The sequence below is a fragment of the Lycium barbarum genome, chromosome 4 (assembly GCF_019175385.1).
Source record: "Lycium barbarum isolate Lr01 chromosome 4, ASM1917538v2, whole genome shotgun sequence".
Classification (NCBI taxonomy): Eukaryota; Viridiplantae; Streptophyta; class Magnoliopsida; order Solanales; family Solanaceae; genus Lycium; species Lycium barbarum.
This window is the reverse complement of record NC_083340.1, coordinates 142,917,469-142,931,378: the sequence shown is the minus strand read 5'-3', so window position 1 is coordinate 142,931,378 and position 13,910 is coordinate 142,917,469. Positions and strand designations below refer to the sequence as shown.

The window sequence follows — 13,910 nt, the reverse complement described above, 5'->3', positions numbered from 1 at the left end:
TGACAACTTTGACGATCAGTAGACAACATTCTTAATCTTTTTGGTATGTATTTTCCTATCTCAAAATGTGCTTTCTCTATTTTAATTGTTGAATTGATGCTTAATGTAATTTGGAATTAGAAACGTCGTAATTGTTATCTTGCTGTCTTTTGTCTTCCATTGTTTTGTACAACTTTATTTGGGGCATGATGGCATCATTAACTGGCCAAAACAGTAGACCATTTTGTCATATTAGTAAAGTTCGTGTAGGACTTTGACAAAAAAAGAAATATAAAAAGAAAATAATTAATGAAGGATATTAAAGTTGTTGAATTGTAGAGAAAAAACAATGGAGTACCGAAGTAGTCTTCAGGCTATGATTCTTTTCTTTATGAAAATTCAAGAATAAGTCAAGAATCATGACGTTCTTTACTATTCCAAAAAGATTAGTTAGTAAAGGATGGAAAAAGTAAATAAATGATAATTAATTTTAAAATTTTCTTATATTAAATTGTCCTAGTTAATTTTTCCTAGTCTGAAGCTTTAATTTGCTAATTAGGGAAAGTGGTGATTTGGGTTTTGAACATTGAATTAAATTATTCATTGAATTTGTTCCTTAACAATTTCAAATTTGGTACCGTTTGTGTAGATGGAATCTCGTACTTGGATGTATAATAGGACAAACGACGGCCGAGGGGGGATGAGGCAAGAATTTGTAGACGGTGTTGATGCTTTTGTTGACTATGCAATGACACTTGAAACTTTTCAAATTCATGGCTTGGTTAGGTGCCCTTGTATGAAATGTCAATGTATGAATTACGAGAAACCAGAGATTGTTAGGCTTCATCTCTACAAAGACGGCTTTGAAAAAGATTATACAGTGTGGACTAATCATGGAGAAACGAATAGTAGCTTTGGTAGATTTCAAAACTTTGTTGTTGGTGAAAGTAGTAGGTCAGTGGAACCTAATGTCCAAAATTCTAGAATGCACGACATGGTTCAAGATGCTTATGTGATGCATTCCGATTTTGAATATGGTAACCATGATGAAGAAGCTCCAAATGAAGAAGCTAGTCATTTTTTTGAACAATTGAAAAATGCTAGTCGGCCTTTATATGAAGGGAGTCCCCACTCTCAATTGTCTATTGCTGTTAGATTATTAAGCATCAAAGCAGATTGGAATGTCCCTCAAGGTGCAATGGATGCTGTGATTGGCCTTATACATGAATTAGTTGACCCGAAATTAGAGATACCTGAAAACTACTATAAGGCAAAAAGATTAGTGTCTAAGTTAGGACTCTCGTCGATGAGAATTGATTGTTGTGAAAATGGATGCATGTTATACTATAAGGATGACAAAAGTCTAGAATCTTGTAAGTTTTGTGGAAGAGCTCGTTTTAAGCGGACTCATAGCGGGAAGAGGGTTGCCATTAAGGCGATGCATTACCTACCTCTTATACCAAGGTTAAAGAGGTTGCACGCATCAAATAGCTTCGCTCCTCATATGAGATGGCACAGTGAAAATAGAAGGCCGCCTGGTGTTATGTGTCATCCATCAGACGGAGAGGCTTGGAAACATTTTGACGCAACATATCCAAACTTTGCAGCTGAACCACGGAACATTAGGTTGGGTTTATGTTCCGATGGATTCGCTCCACATTCTGTTTCTGCTACACCATATTCTTGCTGGCCTGTTTTCTTAACACCATATAATCTTCCACCTGAGTTGTGTATGACTAGTCCATATATATTCCTTAATTGTATCATTCCTGGCCCACGTAATCCAAAAGTTCTGATTGATGTATACTTGCAACCTTTGATTGATGAGTTGAAAATGTTGTGGGTTGAAGGGGTTGAGACGTTTGACGTTTCTCTTAAGTAGAATTTTAATTTGCGGGCCACTTTAATGTGGACTATTAATGATTTTCCTGCCTACGGGATGTTGTCTGGGTGGATGACTGCTGGAAAGTTAGCCTGTCCTTATTGCATGGAGAATACTAAATCGTTCACTTTAAAGCATGGCAAAAAAAATTCATGGTTTGATTATCATCGTCAATTCTTGCCAATGGATCATGAGTTTAGGAGTATGAAAAATGCATTTAGGAAGAACAAAATTGAACGAAACTATCCACCTCCAAGACTTTCAGGAGAGGAAATTTGGGAGAGGGTTGAGAACTTTCCGAAAGTTACTGAAGAACCACCGTACAAGTTCGATGGGTATGGGCTTGCACATAACTGGACCAAAAAGAGCATATTTTGGGAGTTACCATATTGGAAGGATAATCTTCTTCGGCATAATCTTGATGTCATGCATATTGAAAAAAACTACTTTGATAATTTATTCAACACAGTAATGGATGTCAAGGGCAAGACAAAAGATAATCCAAAGGCTAGATTGGATTTACAGGAATATTGTATGCGTAAAGAGTTATGGTTGCAGGACAAACGGAACGGGGTCTTCAAGCCTAAGGCTAGTTTTTCATTCACAATGGATCATAAGCGAAAGATTTGTGAATGGGTTAAGAACTTGAAGATGCCTGATGGGTATGCATCAAATTTGGAAAAACGCGTTGATATGGCGCAAGGAAAGTTACATGGGATGAAAAGCCATGATTGTCATGTTTTCATGGAAACTTTACTCCTCATTGCATTTAGTAGCTTGCCCACCCGAATCTGGAAGCCTATGACTGAAATTAGTTTGTTCTTCAAAGACTTGTGTTCCAGCACATTGAGGGTAGACAACCTGGATCGGATGCATCAGAATATTCCTGTAATAACAAGTAAGTTGGAGAAAATCCTTCCACCGGGATTCTTCGATGTGATGGAACATCTTCCAATTCACCTTGCGGAGGAAGCTCGACTCGGAGGCCTAGTTCATTGTCGTTGGATGTATCCCTTCGAGAGGTAATAGGTGTAAATTTTTATTTATTTGTCCCTACCAATTTATTTTTAAAAAAATCACGCTTAAAATAATATTATGCAGAACTATTGGCAAGTCTAAACGGGGTATCAAGCAGAAACATAGAGTTGAAGGATCAATTTGCGAAGCCTATCTTGCTAAGGAAACAACTCATTTCTGTTCTTACTACTTTGGGGATGATGTGGCATGCTTGCGAAACAGACCCAATCGGCATTATGAAGGAGGTGAGAATGATGCTTTAGCGAAGCCGATATCAATCTTCAATCGACCGGGTTCAGGTTCAAAAAAACGTACAAGAGAATTTAATGATATGGAGTCTAAATCTGCATCGATACATGTCTTGCTGAATTGCCCAGAAGTTCAACGATATTATGAGTAAGTTGTTATTATTTTGCACTAAATATCCAAGTACAAGGGATAACAACTAACTCAAACTCCATTTTGTCGGACAGTTACTTTGTCCATTTAAATGGCGTTGAAAAAGTGTACGACCAGTTTGGGAAGTGGTTTAACGATTATGTAAGTGTTACAGCCTTTTCATAAAGCTAATATAATTTTAAAAGTGCACATTATATTACTGCTAACGTACTATTTCTTAACTATTAATAGGTTTACAGTACAGAATATGGTTACCATGACCAACTTTTAAAGGACATATCTTGGGGACCCGGTATGGTCTATTCTATGGACAAATATGTGGTAAATGGTTTCAAATTTACTACCGAAGAACGATCTAAGCATATGAAAACTAACAACAGCGGGGTTTGGGTTAAAGGTGGGGATGGAAACCAAGTCGGGGTCGATTATTATGGTGTAATTAAGGAGATCCTAGAATTGGAATATTCTGGTGGTGGAAAAAAAAGAATTGTACTTTTTCGGTGCAAGTGGTTTGATCCAACCCCAAATAGAGGTACAAGGGTACTTGAGCAGTATAACATCATAGAAGTAAGCCACACGAGGGAGTATGCGGCTTATGATCCTTTCATTATTGCACAAAATGTTAGACAAGTGTACTATGCTCCTTATCCCTTGCGTCCAGATAAGTCTGCTTGGTGGGTGGTAATTAAAGTCAAGCCTGTGGGTCGAGTGGAAGTGGAGAATGTGTTGCCTGTTGCGTTCCAGGATGACGACATATCAGTTGTTCACCAAACAGTTGACAATGAGTTAGAAGATGATTTAGAGCATGCAGAACACATATTGGAAGAAATAAATGCAGAAGAAATTAATGCAGAGGTGAATGAATGTAATAATGAAAACGAAACAACTGATGAGGAAGAATGGTCAGAAGAGGGAGATGGGGATGGGGATGGGGATGGGGATGAGGATTGATAGCAATCAGTAAGTATTTTTTTATACTTACATATTTTCTTTACATGTTTGAAATTAGTAGCCGATTGTTTACTTCCTATTTATAGGTTCTATCTGGAATGGTTTAGCTTTATTACTCGGTTTTCGAATACTATCAGTGTTTTGAAGTTGACAACTTTTATGAAATTACATTTTGTGTGTCTTTATTCTTCCTCCTTAACCTTTTAAAAACATCCTTATGTTGATTCTTTCTCTTTTGTTTCCTTTCAGATACCTCAACGAAGACATTCTTTGAGCCATTTCGACATTTTAGAGATCTGAGAGGGGTAATGTACTTGACAATATTGACGGTGTAGTGGTACTGTCCTTCAAGATGCGAACTGATAGTTTTTATCCTTTGAAATATCTGTTCTAATATACTGGATAAAAATAATGTCTCTGCTAGGATTAACTACTGTTGTGGAAGATCTGGTCCTGAATATTTCATTGTTGGGATAAGTTGGGATATTTTCAGTAAAGCAGTTGGCCTTATTGAGATTTCTTGTCCATGCCTAGCTTATCCTACAGGGATCCTACTTTTAGAAAATCTTTTGTTTGTTAGTTTTTTATATCTAATTGAGTCACTAAAAATTTGGCTTTGCATGAGTTAATTTGCTAGCTATTGTTATAGACAACTTATTTTTACACCTTCAAATTATTGCAACATGAGACGTGGCTTTAACATCATCTTAGGATATCTGTTAACCTGAACTCAAAATGTTAGCAAGCTTGTGACAGATCTTTGGATTGTCAATTCTGCATGCCTTTTCGCACATGGGCAGTTGGTCCATCAAAATTTTAGCTATATTGTCTTGCTACGTCTAGTTTATAGTCTCACTAAAAGTGACAAAACAAGATGTCATTTTCACTGTGTTGTGAGAATCCTGATTATGAGGTTTTTGATAACGTCCAAATCCACCCTATTAATTAGAATGGGCACGGTCGTATGCAAATATAATTTACCCAACTATGAGTCGGGGTCGAATCCCACAGAGAACAATATGTAGGTGATTTAAGCAGATTAGGAATTATCACTAACAATAGCTATGCCCGAACGCATCAATGGTTGTTTTTGATAAGGTTTTTATAAAATATGGAAATATAAATTCTAATCTACAAAGCAAGTAAATTGATCAATGGCAACAAGAATGGAAGAAGGGAAACTACTTCTCAAGTAACGATCCAATTTATTTCACGAATTGTAAATAATAGCAAGTTTATGTTATTTAGCCTCGGATAATGACTCTAAATTAACTTCTTCCGAAGATTAACTAGACTACCCAATTGAAGATCCCTCAAGCAATTAGGAGCATTAAGAACACCCGAATATGGCTACAAGTGGTATTGCCTATTCCTAGGTCAACTTCCATTAGATGAGGGTTAACGCCCCAAATGCATGTTAATTATCCTATCCCAACTCCGTTTTTCCTCTTCCGAGTTTCAAACAAAGTAAATGGGCGAGTTCAAAGGTTAGCTAATCCCTTGAAAACATTCATGAACAAGAATAATTAAAATAGCAAAAACTTACTTGATTAAGAACAATGCAAATGAATAAATAAGCACAACAAGAGTGTCAATCTTAATTGTCACCAAGAGATTTCCATCAACAAGGATTAAAAAGAAGAAAGAACAATTTGTGTAGGAACCCTAGCTTCCAACTTGTGGGAGCTGCCAAAGATGATCTGATATTTTGCCTTAGTTTTCTATTTATATGAACTGGGATGGAAGAAATCGTCAAAATTCGAGTTCTGGTCGAAATTGCCGAAAATCCTTCATCGCGATCGCGCCATGTGTCTGCGCGATCGCGTGGATGACGTCAACTTCCACTGCTCCCTTCATCGCGATCGCGTGTCGATACTGTGCGATCGCGTGGAATTAACAACGCGCGTAGGCGCGATCGCGTTAAATTCCAGCGCGATCGCGTGGAGTACATTTCCCGCGTGGGCACGATCGCGTGGGCACTCTGCGCGATCGCGCAGAGTATTTTTCCACGATATTTTCCAGAACCTCCAGTAAATTCCAGTTTTGCAACTTTTTTGCTTGTTTTCCACACTTAGGCTCTAGGGACCTCGTATTACCTGAAACATGACAAAAACTACGTAAAGTGACATAGACTTGCTTAAAAACAAGTAAAACTTATAGTTAAAAAGCATCGATTGTGGCATAAAATCACGCCACATCATTATCTATTGAGATTAGACAAAAAATGTCACTCTGCATGTTTTCCAGACATATATATAGTGTGGCTATATTCTTTAATAGAATCTTGAAACGTAAAATGCTTAATTTGTAGTAGAGATACAATAATAAAGTATTAGAGTAACAAACATGTATTACTACTACTATGTATTTCTTTTCTATTAATTTATATTTGCGATACTTACATATATTATTGTATAGATGGCAGGTGAAAAGAAGGGTAAGAAAACAAAGAAGGTTAAGGAGACGGGGGTTCCCCAGAGACCTGCGGAAAACCTTGTGATTAGAGATAGAAGCCCGTCGCCACGTCTCCCACCACGCGGTGCTCCATTGCCTCATGATCCTCTCATGAACGGCATTGCATATAGTCTTCCACCTCCATATAGCTTTGGTCGACCCTATATGGCTCCACGCCAGGGCTTTACTGAGGCGCCTCCCCAGAGCCCCTAGATGATGTCCACACCAGGTTATCCTACCCACAGGGCTTCACTCGGTATTCTTCCGGATCTCAGCGGGCTACGTCTAGTGGTACTCCGACGGCCACTCCTAGCCCAACTGCATCACATCAGTCTCCATCATCTACTGAACAGAATGAGATAACGGGTCCTGACCGTCGAGAAAGTAGTTCTGAGCCTCACACTCCTGCCGCAAATGACTTACCTGGAGGTGTACGTGCTCCACAACTGGAATCTTATGACTCATCAGGGCGACTCATCATCGAGCCTGCGGGATACGGGTATTTTTTTTTTAAAACAAATTCCACTAGGATTTTGGAATAAAAATTGAAAAATGAAATGAATAAATTGATATTGAGCTCCTGATGATCAGAATAAACCAAAAAGCTACTACTTTGAATCTGCAGCTGATGCAGGCTTGCATATATAACCAAATTTGCACTTGACTGTCAATATCATTCTCTGCAAGCCTGATTGCATAAGTGTAACCTGCTGCATGTTCTGAATCTTGCTCCCTTAGCAGTTACTGCAGAACAAAAAACAGCAAAACCATCTGCATATGAATTGCTGTGTCACTGCAGCATATATTGCCTTCTTCTCTTGCTGCATCTGTTCCTTCTTATGGTTGCTGCACATTGCCCTTGCAGCCTTTGTTTCTTTTTGCTCTAGTGATGCAGTTCGTTTTATGTGAACTCGACACGACTGAACAGAACAGGCTGCTGTAAGCAGCAATGATGTGCCCCAGCAGTGTGCTATTTTCAGCTGCTGCTCCCCTTGATAAACTGCTCCATTTGTGTGTCCTGCTTATGCCATGAAACCACCTAATATCAGCACATTTTCCCTCTATTGTCCATCCCTCAGTAGAGCACATGGTGCTAATACCACACACTGGGAAATGGTCAATAAAAGGATCATGCTTGAACTTAGTGTATCTGCAGCCAACTGCAAGGACCAGCCTACATTTGAGAACCTTAAAAGTGACCAGAGTGACAGAAAAACTTTCCCGTAGTGTCCAGTTTTACCCCTACTGCCTTCAAAATTTTCAACTGAAGTAAGCAGTAGCACCAAATTTGCACTGTTTTGATGCCTAATTTTGTATACTAGTCTGATCAACCATGAAACCAGACCTTGTACCCCCATTAGCACAAGTTTCAGTATCAAAAGAATTATACATAAATCCCAAATCATTTCCTGTATAAACTGGATCAATGACATAATACCAGGCCACTATTTTTACCAGTTCCATACCATTTTCTGTGCAAATAGAATCAATTGAACAGTAAAGGCAAGAAACTTTGAACAAAATTCCTAACACCTCAACTCTAAATAGCAGAACCATCCATAATGCAATGTGATGCACCATGTAACTGATGCACTTAGAAGCACTCCTATCACCAATTGCCTTTATCCAAAGATTATGCACCAAATCATCTCTAAGTGTTTAATTTTATATTTTTGGTAGTTGGTTACCAGACAAAGCTTCAAGACTCCTTACAGATGAGATAGCAAAACTATTTAAAGACTCACCTACTTGGGGCCAGATGTCACCAAATCGCCAGAGACAGATCTATTATGCGTTTAAGGTATATGCATTTATTATTTTTATTTAAACAATTCGCTTATATTGATCGATTCCTTATTAATAAAATCATTTACTTTTCATTGCAGGATAAATGTGTCTGGCACCCGGAACATGAGAAGCAGCTAACTCAAAACTTCAAGAAGAAAGCTCAGCACTTACTAAGTGACATGTTAGGAAGGGTTCGCGAATCTAACGAGAAGCCTACGTGGATCCTTCCTGAAAACTATGCCAAGCTACTGCATTATTGAGCAACTAATGAAAGATTCTTACAATTGAGTGCCATAGGAAAGAAGGCTAGAAATTCGACGAAGGGTGGCTCCCTACACACTAGTGGGGCTATGAGCCAAGAGGCCGTGAGGAGGAAGCTGGCAAGTCTACCTTAAGTATACTTGAAGGATTGTGAATTTACTTTATTGTATTTATGTCTAATCAATTTATTCTTTTGCAGGAACTAAAACGGGGGACGCCAGTGCCTCAAGATGAGGCGTTCAAGATCACTCACGTGAAGAAAAAGGCAAACACTAATGATCCAGACGAGTGGTGTGACGAACGGGCTAAGCGGACCTACGTAAGCATCCCTTTATTTTTCATATTTTGGTTTGTTAGATTGAGTTGTCTGTAGCGAGTGACTTACTTGAAAATTGATTGGTTAATGCATAGCTGATTGATTTCACCAGTGTCGTGGCTTCTCTATATCAATCAACAGACATAAGATTTTTTCTCGCCGAGTAGATTTTTGAATCCGGGTATTATAGATTAAACATCTAAATATTTTAGGCAGTATCCGTCATTAGTAGGGTTGGGCATAAAATACCGAAAACCGAATTACCGAACCGAACTGGCTATTTCGGTATTCGGTAATTCGGTTTTCGGTTCGGTATTCGGTACTGAAATATAAAATTTAGTATTTCGGGTTCGGTATTCGGTATTTACAATTATACCGTTCGGTAATTCGGTAAATACCGAATACCGAAATTACAGTAGTGTGTTGCACACAGTTCTCTTAAATATCCTCTTCTCTTTCACTACATTATGAAACTGAAAGGTCCTAGTATTTTGCGAAACATAAATTGCGGCTTTTAGATATCTTTTTCTGTTGCTCATTTCCCATAATGTATCAAATAAAATATTCACGAAATAAAAAAAGAGAACTCTAGAAATGAATCTAAGCAATATATGGAGAATGATAATGCTGCAAATTTGTACCTTTATGAAAATGGACCACTAACCAAACAAGGTCCAATACCATCAATAGCATACATAAGGAATGACTTCATGGCTTACAGAATACAGTAGCCCGATTGCATGGCCTATTATTTGCCTTTAACCTAACCATCTTAAAATGCTATAAGTTTAGTGATAGTTCTGCCTGTTTCCTATAGTTTTGTTGGTTTCCTTGCTTAACAGACAGTAGTGATAGTGATAGTTCTGCCTGTTTCCTATAGTTCTGCCTGTTTCCTGTAAGTTGATCATTTGCCAAGTTTAAATATGTTTTAAAGCTTTCCTTCCCTTATCCTTTTATTCTTTCCCTAAAATTGGACAAAATAAGCAAAACTTCTGTTTCTCCTATCCCTTTGTTGCTGTCTCTATTCTGCCAGAAACAAAAGCTCATATTCACCCATGAGACCATGCTTTAAAGCAATGTATACTTAGTTGAAGCCATACAACAACAATTGCGCCTTAGTCCCAAATAAATGGGGGTCGGCTATATGAATTCTCAGTGACTGTGGTACTTCATTTAAACTTATCTCATGCAAATGTTATGCAAGTGCAAAATAAGAAGTACTACTCCCTCTGTTTCAATTTGTTTGTCTTACTTTCCTTTTTAGTCTGTTTAAAAAAGACTGCCTCTTTCCTTATTTGGAAACTCCTTAATTCCAACTTTCCACATGGGTTTACGACCACAAGATTAAAGGACATTTTGGTACGTTTGACAAATCTTTAATTTAAGACTGCAACATTCAAAAGTGTTCTTTATTTTCTTAAACTCTATGCCAAGTCAAAACCAGACAAACAAATTGAAATGGAGGCAGTAGTAGGTATTAGTAGTTCTCCATATTTTCCAAACGTGTATATATATGAATGGCTAAACCACTCTTACAAAGTATAGAGTCTATAGTAAAAGTGCTAAAATGTCTAGAAAAAGTTCTCGACTAATAGGTATTGCCTATATAGGTCTTGTTCTTTTTTGTGTTCGATCATTCCGTTTTTCATTTCACCAGGCCCGTGAAATGATTTGACTTGCTAAGTTTCATAGATCCCTGGAGATTGTAGGTCCTTAGAGAAAACTTCCTTCCATGTGATTTTAGATCTATTTCATCCTTTTAAACACCTTCAGTAACCATGGTGTTATCCTCGATGTGTGCTTCTCAAACCTTCTCGTGAATGTGATCATTATCTTGTATGACCATTGACCGCACATCCATCTTAGTATCCTCATCTCCAGGACATTCATTCTTGGGATGTGTTGTACTTTAAGTCTTTAACGGCCAACATTCATTCCCATACAACATTGTTGGTCTTATAACTGTTCTACAGGTCTTACATTTTACTTTGCTACTTGTTATTCTATCACATAACACCAGTAGTACTTCTCCATTTCGACCATGCGATTTTGATTCTATGTGTAACATCTTATTATTCCGTTCTCTGGTGAACAACGTGCCTAAATATCTAATTGCTTGCATTTAGGTACAGAAATCCCCTCTAATTTCACTCTTCCTATGTTGACTAAATTTGCAGTGCACATATTCAATACCTCAAACATGTCTATTCTTCTTGGTATATGCTTTTAGTCATGCAGGGACTTGCTTAGTTATTGTCTTATAGTCAGCTTAGACAGTTGTATATAAGCTCTCTCTGATCCATTCTTTTTGGTTATAATTTACTCATATTTCCCTTTTAAAGGGTGATTGAATAGTTAAGAAGATGAGCAGTGATTTAGAATAAAACTAAGCAGCAGCTTGCTCTGCATTTTTGAACATTATTGATGCAGATTCTGTAACACTAATTTATGGCCCCAAGTGTCTATATTACAAGATTGTTCCTGAAGGGAAAATTCGCCATTACCGAATACCGAATTACCGAACCCGAACTTTAAAAATACCGAACCGAATACCGAACGCCCAGCCCTATTCATTAGTATTTGAATATCTAGTAAAATCTATGTAGGTTGGCTTTCCCCGAATGCAAGTTCATATTGAAGGAAATAAAAAATTGTTAGTAGTATTGATTTGTTTTCCTTTTAGTAGTATTGATTTCAACCATGCTTTAGTTCAATTATTAGTAGTATTGATTTCAACCATGTTCTATTTTGGTTGTTTACGAAATGTTTGATAGCTTTTTTGTTCAATTGGAGATTTAAGTTGGTTGCTAATTTTACCTTATAATTTCAGAATCAATATCAACATTCAGAGGCGGAGTTTCTTCGTACTCAGCCACCCGACACACAGCTGACAGAAGAACAAATGGAGGAAAGGTGGCTTGAGAGTGTTGGTGGTCCCACTAGGTTTGGCACAGCTTACGGAATGCCACATCGTGCATTTCGTCAATACCGGTCGCCCCTGGAAGGCCTACATTCTTCCAATACCGAGTCGTTTGATAGAGTGAGTGCTATGGCCATGGAGCAAAAGATTGCCGAGCTATCTAGCCAACTACAGGCCTCAGAGGAAAGGGAGAGGCGGAGGGACGTGCAGTTTGAGGGTATGAGGGCCCAATTAGACGCACTACTTGCTTCGAGGGGGATTCCGTCATATCCTGATGATGCTCGTAACCCCCATACTCAATCTAGTGGTGCGGATGATGATGGGACTCACGTGTCAAACACAGAAAGGCATGTTTGAATGTTAATATTGTGGTGGATTTGTGGATTGTGTAAGTGTTTTGTGGATGTTTGCGAGGGGTGAAATAGTCTAATGTTGTAGACTTAACTTAATGTAGACTTGTTTAATGTTTTGTGGATGTTTGCCAACGTTGAAGTAGTTTAATGTCTATTGTGAATGTTTGAATGACGTTTTTTTATTTAACTTTGAAGTAGTTTCGAATTGAATTTGATGTATTGGTAATTGTAATATATGTGTTTGTTGAAGTATTATTTGTAGTAGTTTGGTGAATTGTTGGCAGCTATTTGAGCTGGTTTTAGTTGAATCTAAAATTGTTTTCATCTTGACAGGGGGCACGAAATAGCAGGTAGGTTCTGCTAATTTTTTTGCAGGTTACCGACCTCATGAGGTCGGTTTTCTGGAAAAAATTTCAAGAAATTGAAAATTACCGACCTCATGAGGTCGGTTTTCTGGAAATATTTTCCAGAAATTGAAAATTACCGACCTCATGAGGTCGGTTTTCTGGAAATATTTTCCAGAAATTGAAAATTACCGACCTCATGAGGTCGGTTTTCTGCAAATATTTTGAACAAATTGCAAATTACCGACCTCATGAGGTCGGTTTTCTGGAAATATTTTCAAGAAATTGAAAATTACCGACCTCATGAGGTCAGTTTTTTGGAAATATTTTCATGAAATTGAAAATTACCGACCTCATGAGGTCGGTTTTCTGGAAATATTTTCAAGAAATTGCAAATTTCCGACCTCATGAGGTCGGTTTTCTGGAAATATTTTCCCAAATATTACGGGTTTCAGCAAATATTTTGCAAAAATTGTAACATACTGATCTCATGACGACGGAAATCTAAAACAATACATTATATATTCATATAAATTACCGACCTCAGGAGGTCGGTAAACCATATCATTATATTATTAATATAATTTACCGACCTCATGAGGTCGGAAATTTATTTAATTAATACCCTGCGTAAAAAATTATACCGACCTCATGAGGTCGGTTTTTTGCGACCTCATGAGGTCGGTAAGAATACCGACCCACTGTTTTCCGACCGAATTTTGAGGTCGGTTTTTGACCAAAACCGACCTCATGAGGTCGGAAATAAGCATTTTTTTATGTCGGAAAATGCTGTTTTTTTAGTAGTGAGAGAGGTATTTGTGAAAATATAGATATTCAGACATTAGATGTAAGCTACAAATTGAGCATTGCAATGGCACACGAATGACAAATTTGAGGGTAAATAACGAATATGGAAGAAAATGAAAGGCATAGGCATTAATAGGTATTAATTGCTCAATTTAATTGAAGATTAAAGCTATTGTTGACACATGCACGGTAAAAGTAGCAAGATTCATAGAATATAGAAGAACATGAAAAGTATAGTCATTAATACGTATTAATTGTGCAGTTTAATAACAATGATTATAGAGAAAATTTAAGAGTACTTAATTCTGTGAAGATTTTTTAACCATAAAATAAGCAAAAAAATAAAAATAAAAAAGGAGAAAAAAGATAAATGTTAATGAAGGTCATAGAGAGGTGCCACATAGGATTGTTTATACCTAACTTTATATTATATACAGAT

The 13,910-nt window shown here is 37.5% G+C and overlaps 2 protein-coding genes across 2 annotated transcripts; both read left to right on the top strand.

The window, feature by feature from the left end:
• The first annotated feature begins 679 nt into the window (after window positions 1-679).
• On the top strand, window positions 680-1,861 carry LOC132637961 (uncharacterized). The gene has a single exon (XM_060354968.1). It carries the CDS (start codon window positions 680-682, stop codon window positions 1,859-1,861), a length of 1,182 nt encoding a protein of 393 aa, XP_060210951.1.
• Window positions 1,862-1,885: 24 nt separating this feature from the next.
• LOC132637960 (uncharacterized) lies at window positions 1,886-4,228 on the top strand. Its single transcript, XM_060354967.1, has 4 exons — window positions 1,886-2,883; window positions 2,963-3,274; window positions 3,352-3,418; window positions 3,509-4,228. The coding sequence occupies exons 1-4, from the start codon at window positions 1,886-1,888 to the stop codon at window positions 4,226-4,228; spliced, it is 2,097 nt and encodes a 698-aa protein (XP_060210950.1).
• The last annotated feature ends 9,682 nt before the right edge of the window (window positions 4,229-13,910 follow it).